This window comes from Cherax quadricarinatus, chromosome 50 (assembly GCF_038502225.1).
Source record: "Cherax quadricarinatus isolate ZL_2023a chromosome 50, ASM3850222v1, whole genome shotgun sequence".
Lineage (NCBI taxonomy): Eukaryota > Metazoa > Arthropoda > Malacostraca > Decapoda > Parastacidae > Cherax > Cherax quadricarinatus.
The window spans coordinates 23352621-23370223 of NC_091341.1; the positions used below are offsets into that span (position 1 = coordinate 23352621).

Consider the following 17603-nt stretch of genomic DNA (forward strand, 5'->3'; position numbering starts at 1 on the left):
TTTACAGACGAATCTCCCGCTAGCATGGCCATGATGAACTCTAGCTCAAGTCCTCTCAAAGCCGTCAACATGGCTCACGAAATCGTAATGACACGATTGCAAACACAGTGGTCACAGTGGTGATTATGCTAACCTTCCTATGGTGTAGAAATATACCTAGTTGGATGAATTTTATTGAAGTTAGCTGGTCCAGTGGCTAACACGATGGTCTGGAGTTTTGAGACTCTCTGACTGCGGGTTCCAACCCCACCCATGGTATGGTTTGTTTGCAATCGCGTCATTACGATTTCATGAGTCATACTGATGGCTTTGAAAGGACTTGAGCTAGAGTTCATCACAGCCATGCTAGCAGGAGATTTGTCTGTAAAAAATTACATTTGTGGTCACAGTGGTGCCTGTGCTAACCTTCCTATGGTGTAGAAATATACCTAGTTGGATGAATCTTATTGAAGCTATCTGGCCCAGTGGCTAGTGCGATGGTCTGGAGTTTTGAGACTCTCTGACCATGGGTTCAAACCCCACCCGTGGTATGGTTTGTTTGCAACTGTGTCATTACGATTTCATGAGTCATGTTGATGGCTTTGAGGGGACTTGAGCTAGAGTTTATCACGGCCATGCTAGCAAGAGATTCGTCTGTAAAAACTTGCATTTGTGGTCACAGTGATGCCTATGTTAACCTTTCTATGGTGTAGAAATATACCTAGTTGGATGAATCTTATTGAAGCTAGCTGGCCCAGTGGCTAACGCAATGGTCTGGAGTTTTGAGACTCTCTGACTGCGGGTTCAAACCCCACCCATGGTATGGTTTGTCTGAAATCGTGTCATTACGATTTCAGGAGTCTAATTCCCTTTCTTCTGTATCACCAATGACTCACCTGGCTGGTGAGACTCACACACTTGCACGTATATTACTGACAACTTGACAGTAAGGTTTATATGTTATAAGGAAGAGAGTGGTGGTATAAACTCGCCTCCCAGTCATTTTTTTTTTTTTTTGAAACACCTAAGCATAAAGTCATCCCTACAAATCTGTAGGGGAAGGAACACAGATATGCTTAGAGAATCAACAACACCAATAAAGTCTGCATAACACATTAAAAGCTACAATCTTATGCGATGGACTGGGACACATTAGGAGTCACTGCTGAAGAATAAGGCAAATCCAGGATTCAGATCTTTATAGTTAATAATACTGTGACGTAATTAAAATCAGTACATTGCTTTTAACAATTCTTAAATGTAACTTTCATACATTACAACCTAAATGGTTAAAGCTAAATTTAAAATATATTCTGATGATAATTTTAAGTAAGGAAAAATCCCCTTTTCACACTCATAAGAAGGCATTATTTAATAGTGTCTTTACCAGACAAAATTATTCATGAAATTTTATGGCTACCATGCCTAAGCCCCTCCCCATGCAGGATAAGAGCCCCTCTGCTTACGTGCTTGCTGCGCATCTGGCCATCACGTCGCAGCTGGCTACATATTTGTACCAGATGATCCAACTGGTAGAGAAGCTTCTTACTGGTACTGTGAACCTGCAACCATCACCAACCACCACCATTAGTGTAAGGTGGTACCACCACTACCCTTAAATACATGAACTCTACCCTGGTTCCATGCCATCTGCTTCCAGACAAGTACCACTACACTCTTATCATCATTATACTGAACCATGTGATAAAAAAAATTTCTGGATATACAAATGAATGAGCAACTGGGTAAGCATACATAAAAGAATAAATCACTCCATTTATAATTCTGCAGTCTCCCTTCACCTGTTTTTCACAAACTCAAGATGCCAACAAAATTATAAGGGGAAAACTAAAGAAGAGTGTCACAGCTACTTTTATATGCAGCTTGGGTTAGTTTGGCAACACACCACCACCAATTTACAAATCCTAGCAACAGAATTCATGCTGACATTACTTTTGAGAGGTACAAATATTTGTAAGTCATTATTTCCACAAATTATATTTACGTTTTAACATTAATGAAAGTATAAATCCAATGGTAAGAAAGTATTTATACCTCCTAATAAATCAGCAACATACAGTGTGGCCACTATCAGAAATCCTTCCCCAAAGCTCTTAACTACAGGATGTAAAAATACCACTGACCTTTAATCAAGAGCTAACATTTACCATAATGAGGGAATTACAGTTCTCATTCATGTAAGATGTCTGTTTCAGTTGATGTACTCTAAGTGTTAAATAAAGCTAAAGATCTCTGCAGCAAATATTTTTAAGACGACTTTTGAGCATTTGACATAAGTTTTCAAAGTATGAAGACTAAAAGAAAACGTTGAAGAAATAACTTTCAAACAACTTTTAACTGAAAAAAGTTTAGTAGAGTGCACCAGAATCTCAAATCAGATTTCTCACTAAATGAGAAATCTCAGTGTGGTACTCAGAAATGATGTCAGTTTGTTTTGGCTGAAGTCTGATATTTTAGATCAGCGGGATATGAGGAAATGCAGGAAACAAGCACTCACACACTTATTTTGTTTTTCAGCTGCTGGCTCTAGGAAGAAACCATCACAGTCCATACTTTTCCTTGCCCAGCCAGGCTCTAACCTGGTCTGTTTACACCTATGACACTCAAACTTTTAACACTAGAAACTGATTTATTCATCAATAATATACATCAAGCATCCTTATGTCTTCTCATGATAGCAAAATTAAGAATTGTAGTTCCTTCTGGTAAGTGACAGGCATGAGACAAGCAGGAATATATAGTGGAAATCCCCAATGAGAGACTAGCAATAATAGCATGTAGTTAGTATACTGTTTTGATTTGAATACCCATATAACACTGTTAGGGATGTCATAATAGCCCAGTGAACTCTCTTGAACAACATAAACACTAATATTTTTAAGCTGATTTAGGCATTAGTATTAACTTAGGGAGGGATTTAATCATCATTAAATAATACTAGAATAATTTAGGATATTAACATTTTGTGAAGGGATTCAGAGAAACCAGTTAGCTGGACTTGATTCCTGGAGGTTGGAAGTGCAGTGCCTGCACTCTGAAGGAAGAGTGGGGATATTTGCAGTTTGGAGAGCATCCAAACTGTGGTATCAGCTCACCCTGGCAAGACAGTGATAGAGTGAAAGATGGTAAAACTGTTCCTTCTTTTTTCGATACCCTACCTTGGTAGGAGACAACCAGTGTGCTAAAAAAATTAATATTAGATAGATCACTCTGGAAACTAAATTTAAGTAGCAAATAAGGTAACATTACTGAACCCTGACTTGAGAGCTGGGGATCTGTTCGTCACAAAAACATCTTTCTTGAAGCAATGGGCTTGGCAAAAAAAAACTGGGAGGAGGTACTCCTGTATATTACTTATGTCAATGGTTTTGTCTTCCCCTCAGCCCATAAAATACCTACCTGGCACTTCATCAAGAACAGCTGTAGAGGCCATTAGAGTGCTATAGACAGAAATTGGTCTCTACTGCCAGGATCTTGTCTGTGTTAAGCATACAGTACATGGTTTTTGACACATTATCTAGGGTAGCCAAATAAACACTGGTGTAGTCAAACAACTGTATTCAGTTAGGAGTGTGGTCAAACCCCACAATAGGGTAGGATATATTTTAGTGGTCTGCTCAGTATTTTTTGCAATTTAATTATAACATTTAGCTATACCTTGCCTCAGTGGGAGATGGTCAGTGTGTTAAAAAAATTTTTTATCAATTACATGATAATAGTGCAATTTCCCTCTTTATGATTACAGTTCAACCCCATAGTCATAGTCTAACAGTTTATTGGGTATGAAAGCAGCTACCATATAATTCATAATACAACAGAATAACCTGTATTCACCATCTGAATAATCCAGTTTTAATATACTGTACTTGTTAATAAGGTTAACTGCTTTCTCCCAATTATGAAGAGTGATAATTCCTTCAGAATGACCTTCCCATTCATGCTGCAAATATGCACAAAATAGCTTTCTCTTCCTACTGGGAACAGTTCAGCTGAGGCATGAACATTTCTGACAAGTGTGTCGAGACCATTTAGTAACGTCTGGTAAGCACTGTATAGCTGAAAGCAAAAATTTTTGTCAGGTATATGCTGATTAGTAAACATGTTATATTATAAAAATTATTGCTAACACTGTATAATATTTCTCCACACCTACATAATAATAAAATGTGGAAAATATGTATATTAGACACAGCTGGTTAGGAAAAGCTTGAGCAATTTAGTTTAAATTACTCAAGTTTTTACACAAATATTCACAAAAAAATGTATATATGAATGTATCTACAGTATATATGCACTGTATGTATGCATGTATGTATTTTGTACAATGAAAAGGGTATCCTAAGCCCTCATGATAAGAGGATGTTTTAGTCGTCAGACACAACATATCAAAAAGTGAAACAAGCATTTCAAACTACTGAAAAGCTTGTCATCAATGCTAGATTAAACTTTAAAGTAAGTTTAATCTAGGAGATCCCTTCAAAAAAAAGTGAAGGAAACCCCAGAAAATTGTGGGAAGGTTGGAAATAGTGCCAAGTAATTAAAAAAATGGCCAACAACTAAAACAAAGTCATGCCATTACTGAGGTACCGTATTTTGCGGCTTATAAGACTTGTTTTAGTTTCAATGGCTCGGCATCGGACGTGACTGGGAGATCTACAGCCCACCCCACATCCTGTCACTTACCTTCAGTTTAGAGGATGCAGGGTGGTTTTTGGAGACATTTTAGGGGAGAAAAAATGCATCTAATAAGCCACGAAATACGGTATGTGTGGCTGCTACATGTTTCACTATTATACTTAAACTATTAAAAAAAAATTGCAAGCTCATTCACTGCTAGAGAAAAAATTATCCTAATGCATATCTATCAATGCCTAGCTGCATCACTAAAAGTTCTTATTGTGCAAAACTGTAATTACTCAGACCCAAGGAGCAATAGTTAAGAAAACAAAATCAAAGGCTTCCACAGAAAAAAAAAAAACTGTTCCTCAAGGAACAGTAACCCCCACATCTTTTATTCTCATATTGAATATTAGCAAAGATATAAACCATAGCACTACAACATCCTTGGGAATGCCTAAAATTCCTTAAATTATTCTCCTAAGAGCTGAAGAAAAAATATCGTAATTTACTCCTAGAAAATAAAAGAAAGACTGATTCTAAATCTGCCCACTAAAACATTCCCTTATGGGAGCAGGAGATACCTCAAATACAAGCTGGGGAGCAAGAAAGACTAAGAGAATTGGACAAGTTCCTCCAAAAACCTTCTGAACAGCCAGGCAGTTAGTAATGCCAGCCTGCATGACCAAGCCATCAACTAGATGATTTAGTTTGAGAACAGGTCACAGGCATAATGACCCCCAGAAACATCTAGAGGAAGATATTCACACATTATTAACTAATAAAAAACAAACCAGATTTGTTTTGGTCACTGTTTAAGGGAAAACTTTAGTCTAATAAAAGAAATTTTGTTTACTTATAAATGATATATAGAGATGTGGAAGACTGCTAACAACTAAGCAGGTTATTGCAATATCAACTATCAAGATTCTTTTATTAAGAGGTTAAATAATGATAAGATACCTGTTTTAATTGAACTAGTTTTCTCATAACTTGAAAAATATAACTGAAGGATCAGTCAATTTTCATACTTTTTAGTTAGGATTGTCTTCATTATTTTTGTATCATCAGCAAAAAGAGGCATGTTGGAGTTAAGTCTCATAATCAGTCATTAATCACAAACATATAGGTCAAGAGGGCTGAGGAAGGCAGGATGAGGAGCAGGTTTCAGGCTAATTGCCTCAAAGACAGCAGATTCAGGCATACTGGAAAAATTTGCAAAAAGAATAACTATCAGTGAAAATTTCTTGCAATTAACTGAACAGTTACATATATTCATGTTGATATATGTTACAATTTGAAAATACCACCAACTTGGTTGGTGGACATTCAGATACAAATAGTGAGAGATGGTAGAATAAAAGGTCACGGACCCTTTCTCACACTGCAAGAATTAGTTCAGTCCATTACAATGTATGAACATAAGCAACTTCTTGCTTCTTCTGATCTATTTCTACGCTCCTTTCAGTTCCAGAAATTAGTCAGTATAACAGTTAAGAGCCATTTACAACAATCAGCTGCTAGTTGGTTTGTGTGTTTGCTTTCTGTATTTGAAAAATATATATAATTATGCTATGTTAACTGCTTTAAAAATAATTTGTTCACCCTTTCAATCCCAAACAGCAACGTATTTTAGACAATGATGGCCAGTTATTGTGGATTAAGATTCTTGGTGGACACTTCCCAGAAGTCACAGCCTCCATTACTGTAATAATATCCTTGGCATCTTGCTCTAAGAAGACAGGCCAATAACACTATCATCAGCAAAGTTATGTATGAAGGATGCAGGAAAGACAATGATTCTTGCCATAGAGAAAATCATAAGAAACAAATGCACATGGGAGAACATCAATTCAGTAAGTGCTTGATGTAAACTAATCACAAATTTTGTCCCTTGAAGTACAAAAAGTCAACATTTGAAACCTGAAGAGACTTTGGGCAACTCAGGCAAAATTCTTGTAATTTTGTGTCTGCCGTCCCATAAGGATTTAGTGCTGTACACCTATGTCATTAATGTAAATGAGGAGCAGTGTGGATCTAACACTGATCTTTGTAGAACTCCACAAGCTACATTTGCATCCTGATGCTTCGTCTCTTATAGCGAATGCTTTTTTTATCTGCTCAAGTATTTCTTATCCACACTAATACATTTATTTTAATCCCTCCAGCTTGTTTCTCAAATTTCCTAAGCAGCCTTCCATGTGGAAGCACTATATCAAAAGCCTTCTTACAATATAGGAATTTGCAGTTTATTCCTCCCTCTCTTTGCTGTTAGAATTCTGTTCATCTATCATATGTCTCTACAAGGTTTTAGTGCACAATATTCCTCCACCTCTGAATCTATGGTGACATTCTGTAAGGAATTTAATACTTTTAGGGTGTTCAGTAAGTTTCTTCCTTGACATTTTTTCTAGTAATGTGTATTATACATTTTTTTGGGACACCTCTGTAGTTACCTGCATGTTTGCTATCTTCCTATAGTCATGTACTTCAACTGTCATTAATGATTTGTTAATGATCTATGAGTGGTTTCTGTGTTAAGTTCCTTTCTTTAATATTTGTGGTGATATTCCATTCAATTCTGAGGCTTTTGATGAGTCATATTCTGTTAGGGGTCCCTTCACTTCTTCATCAGTTATTCAATGCTTGATAGTTCTATTTGGTTTATCTTCATCTCTGGTATTAGGACTTGCCTCCAGAAACACACACACTATGAAACATTCTATTAAGTTTCTCGTATATCTCCCAGTCATTTCATGTGAGTTTTATCCTCTCCTATCTTAGTTATCACTTAATCATTTATCATGATTTGTCTTCTGGTGTGGTTGTGAAATAAGCTTTGATTTTTTCATTGTCTTTGCTGTTTCCATTTCAAATTATTTTTTTCAGCTTTCTCTCAAGAATGTTACCACTATTCAATAGTTTGGTTTAGTTGATAAGCAAGTTTTCCTTACTATACACTAGTGTCATTCTTCCTGCTATTCTTGTTTCCTTCTCTACTCTTTGAAAGGCTTGCCTCAAGCACCAAATCTGACACCAACATTCTCATCCCACCTTTTCTCTTTTACTTTGACTTTATATTACAACGTGTCACTACATGTTTTGGGGAACATTATGAGGAAGAATACTGTACAGGTAACTATGTTCAGTAAGCCATACATAAGAAGAAGCACTGGTAAGAACAATTCAGTAAGAAGAATGCAGTATTAAGGGAATTACTGAATGTTATGAGATACTGTGTAAGTGAAGCATTTACAGTAGATTTGAAATTTATGGAGAAATATAGCACTCAATAAAATACAAAATGCCAGGGATTTACATATACAGAAAGTTATTTTGCAAAACTCCTAAAATGTATCCAGTATTAAAAAAAAACGACAAAGACAGTTCTGCTAAGCACATTTATATATACAGTGGAACCTCAGTTTTTGTATGCCCTAGTCTGTATGTAAAACTATAGTTATTCTCTATAAAATGTATTTTTTGTTAATATTTTTGGGTGTTTGGAATGGATTAATTGGACTTACATTATTTCTTATGGGAAATATTAACAAAATATACATTTTATAGAGAATAACTATAGTTTTACATACAGACTAGGGCATACAAAAACCAAGGTTCCACTGTATATACAATAAGAGGAAAATAATGTCTTCATAGGGCCATATCACTCGTGGAGTCCCACAAGGATCAATATTTGCCTAAAATATTTTAATTATTAATTTAAATAACTTACCATAATAGTAAATGAAGATATTGCACAAGTGAAAATCTTATGTAAATTAGGATATAAGAAAATTATTGGAAAGCCCTACAAGCATATTTATGTAAATAGAAAAAGTGAAGTGGCAAATGCATGATAAAATTTAACCTAAATGCCAAGTAATTGAAATGTGAGAACATAACAAAAGACAGCACAAAAACAAAACAAACATTGCAGTTTTAAAGTGAACTTTCTCTAGACCACCTATAAACAGAGCACAGTGAAGACAACTCTTATTTCTCATAAGACTTTGTTTCTAAAAACTAGGCCATTTAGTTTAATATCTATGCTAATCATATACGTATATACTTATATTTTTTTTTTTTTTTTTATTATCACACCGGCCGATTCCCACCAAGGCAGGGTGGCCCGAAAAAGAAAAACTTTCACCATCATTCACTCCATCACTGTCTTGCCAGAAGGGTGCTTTACACTACAGTTTTTAAACTGCAACATTAACACCCCTCCTTCAGAGTGCAGGCACTGTACTTCCCATCTCCAGGACTCAAGTCCGGCCTGCCGGTTTCCCTGAATCCCTTCATAAATGTTACTTTGCTCACACTCCAACAGCACGTCAAGTATTAAAAACCATTTGTCTCCATTCACTCCTATCAAACACGCTCACGCATGCCTGCTGGAAGTCCAAGCCCCTCACACACAAAACCTCCTTTACCCCCTCCCTCCAACCCTTCCTAGGCCGACCCCTACCCCGCCTTCCTTCCACTACAGACTGATACACTCTTGAAGTCATTCTGTTTCGCTCCATTCTCTCTACATGTCCGAACCACCTCAACAACCCTTCCTCAGCCCTCTGGACAACAGTTTTGGTAATCCCGCACCTCCTCCTAACTTCCAAACTACGAATTCTCTGCATTATATTCACACCACACATTGCCCTCAGACATGACATCTCCACTGCCTCCAGCCTTCTCCTCGCTGCAACATTCATCACCCACGCTTCACACCCATATAAGAGCGTTGGTAAAACTATACTCTCATACATTCCCCTCTTTGCCTCCAAGGACAAAGTTCTTTGTCTCCACAGACTCCTAAGTGCACCACTCACTCTTTTTCCCTCATCAATTCTATGATTCACCTCATCTTTCATAGACCCATCCGCTGACACGTCCACTCCCAAATATCTGAATACGTTCACCTCCTCCATACTCTCTCCCTCCAATCTGATATTCAATCTTTCATCACCTAATCTTTTTGTTATCCTCATAACCTTACTCTTTCCTGTATTCACCTTTAATTTTCTTCTTTTGCACACCCTACCAAATTCATCCACCAATCTCTGCAACTTCTCTTCAGAATCTCCCAAGAGCACAGTGTCATCAGCAAAGAGCAGCTGTGACAACTCCCACTTTGTGTGTGATTCTTTATCTTTTAACTCCACGCCTCTTGCCAAGACCCTCGCATTTACTTCTCTTACAACCCCATCTATAAATATATTAAACAACCACGGTGACATCACACATCCTTGTCTAAGGCCTACTTTTACTGGGAAAAAATTTCCCTCTTTCCTACATACTCTAACTTGAGCCTCACTATCCTCGTAAAAACTCTTCACTGCTTTCAGTAACCTACCTCCTACACCATACACTTGCAACATCTGCCACATTGCCCCCCTATCCACCCTGTCATACGCCTTTTCCAAATCCATAAATGCCACAAAGACCTCTTTAGCCTTATCTAAATACTGTTCACTTATATGTTTCACTGTAAACACCTGGTCCACACACCCCCTACCTTTCCTAAAGCCTCCTTGTTCATCTGCTATCCTATTCTCCGTCTTACTCTTAATTCTTTCAATTATAACTCTACCATACACTTTACCAGGTACACTCAACAGACTTATCCCCCTATAATTTTTGCACTCTCTTTTATCCCCTTTGCCTTTATACAAAGGAACTATGCATGCTCTCTGCCAATCCCTAGGTACCTTACCCTCTTCCATACATTTATTAAATAATTGCACCAACCACTCCAAAACTATATCCCCACCTGCTTTTAACATTTCTATCTTTATCCCATCAATCCCGGCTGCCTTACCCCCTTTCATTTTACCTACTGCCTCACGAACTTCCCCCACACTCACAACTGGCTCTTCCTCACTCCTACAAGATGTTATTCCTCCTTGCCCTATACACGAAATCACAGCTTCCCTATCTTCATCAACATTTAACAATTCCTCAAAATATTCCTTCCATCTTCCCAATACCTCTAACTCTCCATTTAATAACTCTCCTCTCCTATTTTTAACTGACAAATCCATTTGTTCTCTAGGCTTTCTTAACTTGTTAATCTCACTCCAAAACTTTTTCTTATTTTCAACAAAATTTGTTGATAACATCTCACCCACTCTCTCATTTGCTCTCTTTTTACATTGCTTCACCACTCTCTTAACTTCTCTCTTTTTCTCCATATACTCTTCCCTCCTTGCATCACTTCTACTTTGTAAAAACTTCTCATATGCTAACTTTTTCTCCCTTACTACTCTCTTTACATCATCATTCCACCAATCGCTCCTCTTCCCTCCTGCACCCACTTTCCTGTAACCACAAACTTACATTTATAACTTTAGAAGGATTTACCAATATATTCAACACTCCAGAGCAAGAGTTCCCAAAATGGAGTGTGTACCCCCAAGAAAATGAAAGGGATTTTTTCAGATGGTATGCAAGTGACTTATGATAATTTATTGTTGTTAAGGTCATCACTGTTGTTTTTTTAATTTATTCAGTATTTCATAGACAAATTTAAGCTCCCAAATACTGACACAACATTGTTTAATAAAATAAATATTTCAGTGCTACATTTACACAAAAGTACATCAATGTACATTCTTATTGTAAAAACACCAACAGTCAGTTAGGTAACAGTACCATAAAAAGAGCTGCTACTTCCAGTTTATGCCTAAATTAGCAACTCTGATTAAAAAACGTATATCCTGTTAAGTGTTCACAATAAGAATTTATGTATAAATAAGTAAAGCTTTTAAGGTAGTAGGTTGGTAGACAGCAACCACCCAGGGAGGTACTACCGTCCTGCCAAGTGAGTGTAAAACGAAAGCCTGTAATTGTTTTACATGATGGTAGGATTGCTGGTGTCCATTTTTCTGTCTCACAAACACGCAAGGTTTCAGGTACGTCTTGCTACTTTTACTTACACTTAGGTCACACTACACATACATGTTTTTTTTTTTTTTTCAACAAGTCGGCCGTCTCCCACCGAGGTAGGGTGACCCAAAAAAGAAAGAAAATCCCCAAAAAGAAAATACTTTCATCATCATTCAACACTTTCACCACACTCACACATTATCACTGCTTTTGCAGAGGTGCTCAGAATACAACAGTTCAGAAGCCTATACGTATAAAGATACACAACATATCCCTCCAAACTGCCAATATCCCAAACCCCTCCTTTAAAGTGCAGGCATTGTACTTCCCATTTCCAGGACTCAAGTCCGACTATATGAAAATAACCGGTTTCCCTGAATCCCTTCACTAAATATTACCCTGCTCACACTCCAACAGATCGTCAGGTCCCAAGTATCATTCGCCTCCATTCACTCCTATCTAATACGCTCATGCACGCTTGCTGGAAGTCCAAGCCCCTAGCCCACAAAACCTCCTTTACCCCCTCTTTCCAACCCTTTCGAGGACGACCCCTACCCCTCCTTCCTTCCCCTATAGATTTATATGCTTTCCATGTCATTCTACTTTGATCCATTCTCTCTAAATGACCATACCACCTCAACAATCCCTCTTCTGCCCTCTGACTAATGCTTTTATTAACTCCACACCTTCTCCTAATTTCCACACTCCGAATTTTCTGCATAATATTTACACCACACATTGCACTTAGTCAGGACATCTCCTCTGCCTCCAACCGCCTCCTCGCTGCTGCATTTACCACCCAAGCTTCACATCCATATAAGAGTGTTGGTACTACTATACTTTCATACATTCCCTTCTTTGCCTCCATAGATAACGTTTTTTGACTCCACATATACCTCAACGCACCACTCACCTTTTTTCCCTCATCAATTCTAAGATTAACCTCATCCTTCATAAATCCATCCGCCGACACGTCAACTCCCAAGTATCTGAAAACATTCACTTCTTCCATACTCCTCCTCCCCAATTTGATATCCAATTTTTCTTTATCTAAATCATTTGATACCCTCATCACCTTACTCTTTTCTATGTTCACTTTCAACTTTCTACCTTTACACACATTCTCAAACTCATCCACTAACCTTTGCAATTTTTCTTTAGAATCTCCCATAAGCACAGTATCATCAGCAAAAAGTAACTGTGTCAATTCCCATTTTGAATTTGATTCCCCAAAATTTAATCCCACCCCTCTCCCGAACACCCTAGCATTTACTTCTTTTACAACCCCATCTATAAATATATTAAACAACCATGGTGACATTACACATCCCTGTCTAAGACCTACTTTTACCGGGAAGTAGTCTCCCTCTCTTCTACACACCCTAACCTGAGCCTCACTATCCTCATAAAAACTCTTTACAGCATTTAGTAACTTACCACCTATTCCATATACTTGCAACATCTGCCACATTGCTCCTCTATCCACTCTATCATATGCCTTTTCTAAATCCATAAATGCAATAAAAACTTCCCTACCTTTATCTAAATACTGTTCACATATAGGTGGTAAGTTACTAAATGCTGTAAAGAGCTTTTATGAGGATAGTGAGGCTCAGGTTAGGGTGTGTAGAAGAGAGGGAGAATACTTCCCAGTAAAAGTAGGTCTTAGACAGGGATGTGTAATGTCACCATGGTTGTTTAATATATTTATAGATGGGGTTGTAAAAGAAGTAAATGCTAGGGTGTTCGGGAGAGGGGTGGGATTAAATTATGGGGAATCAAATTCAAAATGGGAATTGACACAGTTACTTTTTGCTGATGATACTGTGCTTATGGGAGATTCTAAAGAAAAATTACAAAGGTTAGTGGATGAGTTTGAGAATGTGTGTAAAGGTAGAAAGTTGAAAGTGAACATAGAAAAGAGTAAGGTGATGAGGGTATCAAATGATTTAGATAAAGAAAAATTGGATATCAAATTGGGGAGGAGGAGTATGGAAGAAGTGAATGTTTTCAGATACTTGGGAGTTGACGTGTCGGCGGATGGATTTATGAAGGATGAGGTTAATCATAGAATTGATGAGGGAAAAAAGGTGGGTGGTGCGTTGAGGTATATGTGGAGTCAAAAAACGTTATCTATGGAGGCAAAGAAGGGAATGTATGAAAGTATAGTAGTACCAACACTCTTATATGGATGTGAAGCTTGGGTGGTAAATGCAGGAGCGAGGAGACGGTTGGAGGCAGTGGAGATGTCCTGTCTAAGGGCAATGTGTGGTGTAAATATTATGCAGAAAATTCGGAGTGTGGAAATTAGGAGAAGGTGTGGAGTTAATAAAAGCATTAGTCAGAGGGCAGAAGAGGGGTTGTTGAGGTGGTTTGGTCATTTAGAGAGAATGGATCAAAGTAGAATGACATGGAAAGCATATAAATCTATAGGGGAAGGAAAGAGGGGTAGGGGTCGTCCTCGAAAGGGTTGGAAAGAGGGGGTAAAGGAGGTTTTGTGGGTGAGGGGCTTGGACTTCCAGCAAGCGTGCATGAGCGTGTTAGATAGGAGTGAATGGAGACGAATGATACTTGGGACCTGACGATCTATTGGAGTGTGAGCAGGGTAATATTTAGTGAAGGGATTCAGGGAAACCGGTTATTTTCATATAGTCGGACTTGAGTCCTGGAAATGGGAAGTACAATGCCTGCACTTTAAAGGAGGGGTTTGGGATATTGGCAGTTTGGAGGGATATGTTGTGTATCTCTATACGTATATGCTTCTAAACTGTTGTATTCTGAGCACCTCTGCAAAAGCAGTGATAATGTGTGAGTGTGGTGAAAGTGTTGAATGATGATGAAAGTATTTTCTTTTTGGGGATTTTCTTTCTTTTTTTTTTGGGTCACCCTGCCTCGGTGGGAGACGGCCGACTTGTTGAAAAAAAAAAAAAAAAAAAAAAATATATGCTTCAATGTAAACACTTGATCTACACATCCCCTACCCACTCTGAAGCCTCCCTGCTCATCCGCAATCCTACATTATGTCTTACCTCTAATTCTTTCAATTATAACCCTACCGTATACTTTTCCTGGTATACTCAGTAAACTTGTTCCTCTATAATTTTTACAATCTCTTTTGTCCCCTTTCCCTTTATATAAAGGGACTATACATGCTCTCCGCCAATCCCTAGGTACCTTCCCCTCTTTCATACATTTATTAAACAAAAGTACCAACCACTCCAACACTATATCCCCCCCTGCTTTTAACATTTCTGTCATGATCCCATCAGTTCCAGCTGCTTTACCCCCTTTCATTCTACGTAATGCCTCACGTACCTCCACCACACTTACATTCTGCTCTTCTTCACTCCTAAAAGATGGTATACCTCCCTGGCCAGTGCATGAAATTACCGCCTCCCTTTCTTCCTTAACATTTAAATGTTCCTCAAAATATTCTCACCATCTACCTAATACTTCCCTCTCCCCATCTACTAATTCCCCTACTCTGTTTTTAACTGACAAATCTATACTTTCCCTAGGCTTTCTTAACTTGTTTAACTCACTCCAAAATTTTTTCTTATTTTCATTAAAATTTCTTGACAGTGCCTCTCCCACTCTTTCATCTGCTCTCCTTTTGCACTCTCTCACCACTCTCTTCACCTTTCTTTTACTCTCCATATACTCTGCTCTTCTTATAACACTTCTGCTTTGTAAAAACCTCTCGTAAGCTACCTTTTTCTCTTTAATCACACCCTTTACTTCATCATACCACCAATCACTCCTCTTTCCTCCTGCCCCCACCCTCCTATAACCACAAACTTCTGCCCCACATTCTAATACTGCATTTTTAAAACTATTCCAACCCTCTTCAACCCCCCCCACTACTCATCTTTGCACTAACCCACCTTTCTGCCAATAATCGCTTATATCTCGCCCGAACTTCCTCCTCCCTTAGTTTATACACTTTCACCTCCCTCTTACTTGTTGTTGTCACCTTCCTCTTTTCCCATCTACCTCTTACTCTAACTGTAGCTACAACTAAATAATGATCCGATATATCAGTTGCCCCTCTATAAACATGTACATCCTGGAGCCTACCCATCAAACTTTTATCCACCAATACATAATCTAACAAACTACTTTCATTACGTGCTACATCATACCTTGTATATTTATTTATCCTCTTTTTCATAAAATATGTATTACTTATTACCAAATTTCTTTCTACACATAGCTCAATTAAAGGCTGCCCATTTACATTTACCCCTGGCACAGCAAATTTACCTACTACTCCCTCTAGAACATTTTTACCCACTTTAGCATTGAAATACCCAACCACCATTACTCTCACACTTGATTCAAAACTCCCCACGCATTCACTCAACATTTCCCAGAATCTCTCTCTCTCCTCTACACTTCTCTCTTCTCCAGGTGCATACACGCTTACTATAACCCACTTTCCACATCCAATCTTTATTTTACTCCACATAATCCTTGAATTTATACATTTGTAGTCCCTCTTTTCCTGCCATAGCTTATCCTTCAACATTATTGCTACTCCTTCTTTAGCTCTAACTCTATTTGAAACCACTGACCTAATCCCATTTATTCCTCTCCATTGAAACTCTCCCACCCCCTTCAGCTCTGTTTCACTTAAAGCCAGGACATCCAGTTTCTTCTCATTCATAACATCCACAATCATCTCTTTCTTATCATTTGCACAACATCCACGCACATTCAGACTTCCCACTTTGACAATTTTCTTCTTCTTATTCTTTTTAGTAATCTTTACAGGAAAAGGGGTTACTAGCCCATTGTTCCCGGCATTTTAGTTGACTTTTACAACACGCATGGCTTACGGAGGAAAGATTCTTATTCCACTTCCCCATGGATATAAAAGGAAAAGTAATAAGACCAAGAACTATTAAGATAAAATCAAAGAAAACTCAGATGAGTATGTATAAATAAACGTGTACATGTATGTGTAGTGTGACCTAAGTGTAAGTAGAAGTAGCAAGACATGCCTGTAATCTTGCATATTTATGAGACAGACAAAAGACACCAGCAATCCTACCATCATGTAAAACAATTACAGGCTTTCATTTTACACTCACTTGGCAGGACGGTAGTACCTCCCTGGATGGTTGCTGTCTACCAACCTACTACATGTACAAGCATATATATACACACCCCACTGGGTTTTCTTCTATTTTCTTACCAGCTCTTGTTCTTGTTTATTTCCTCTTATCTCCATGGGGAAGTGGAACAGAATTCTTCCTCCATAAACCATGCGTGTCGTAAGAGGCGACTGAAATGCCGGGAGCAACGGGCTAGTAACCCCTTCTCCTGTATATATTACTAAATTTGTAAGGAGAAACTTTGGTTTTTTCCTTTTGGGCCACCCCACCTCAGTGGGATACGGCTGGTACGTTGAAAGAAAGAAAGAAAAAGGAGAAACTTTTGGTTTTCCTTTTGGGCCACCCCACCTCGGTGGGATACAGCCGGTGTGTTGAAAGAAGAAGTACAGCTTTTGTTTTGCCTTTTTTATCTTTTTCTTATAGGAGCTATACTGTTGTACACTGAAATTATATATCCCCCTTATATTTCAGAGTGCTGTATATTGTTCTGTGTTTTTATTTCAAAATATTATTCACAAAAAGTTTTTTACATCTGTATAAAGAAGTAGCTGAGTGATAATACCATACACAATTGGCAGAAGCTTGGGAACCACTGCTCTAGAGAAGACAATCACAAAGTTAAAATAATTTAAAAATAATATAAACAATTAGAAAATAATTACATACCAATGAATGAAATATTAAGATAGACACCAAAATCAGAATCCAGTGCTATGTATGAATTGAAAGTAATTTAAATTTTAAACCTCTATTACATGTAAAAATTATATAGCATGTAAAAATTATTATATAGCAGACAGTGAATTAGAAAGCAATCAGACTGTTTGAGACTTTCCTAACATACTGAAAAAGTTCAATCAAAAAGCCATTACACACAAACAGGACTGGTAATGCACTATATAAATAAAAAATGAAGTAATGTGCAAAACTCAAGTAGTTCTCTCTGTAAATTTTCTCAATCTGTTCACCAACCATGTACAATAT

At 37.7% G+C, this 17603-nt stretch overlaps 1 protein-coding gene across 14 annotated transcripts in view; it reads right to left on the bottom strand.

The window, feature by feature from the left end:
* Positions 1–17603, bottom strand: part of trio (trio Rho guanine nucleotide exchange factor) — an 810995-nt gene that overhangs the window by 538727 nt on the left and 254665 nt on the right. For 13 of the 14 annotated variants that reach the window (XM_070095516.1, XM_070095520.1, XM_070095522.1 and 10 more), the window contains one exon: positions 1446–1541. In XM_070095516.1, coding sequence (XP_069951617.1) covers positions 1446–1541 — 96 coding nt within the window. Of the gene's footprint in view, positions 1–1445; positions 1542–3975; positions 4057–17603 lie in introns of all 14 variants that reach the window. The other variant, XM_070095515.1, reaches the window with a different exon arrangement.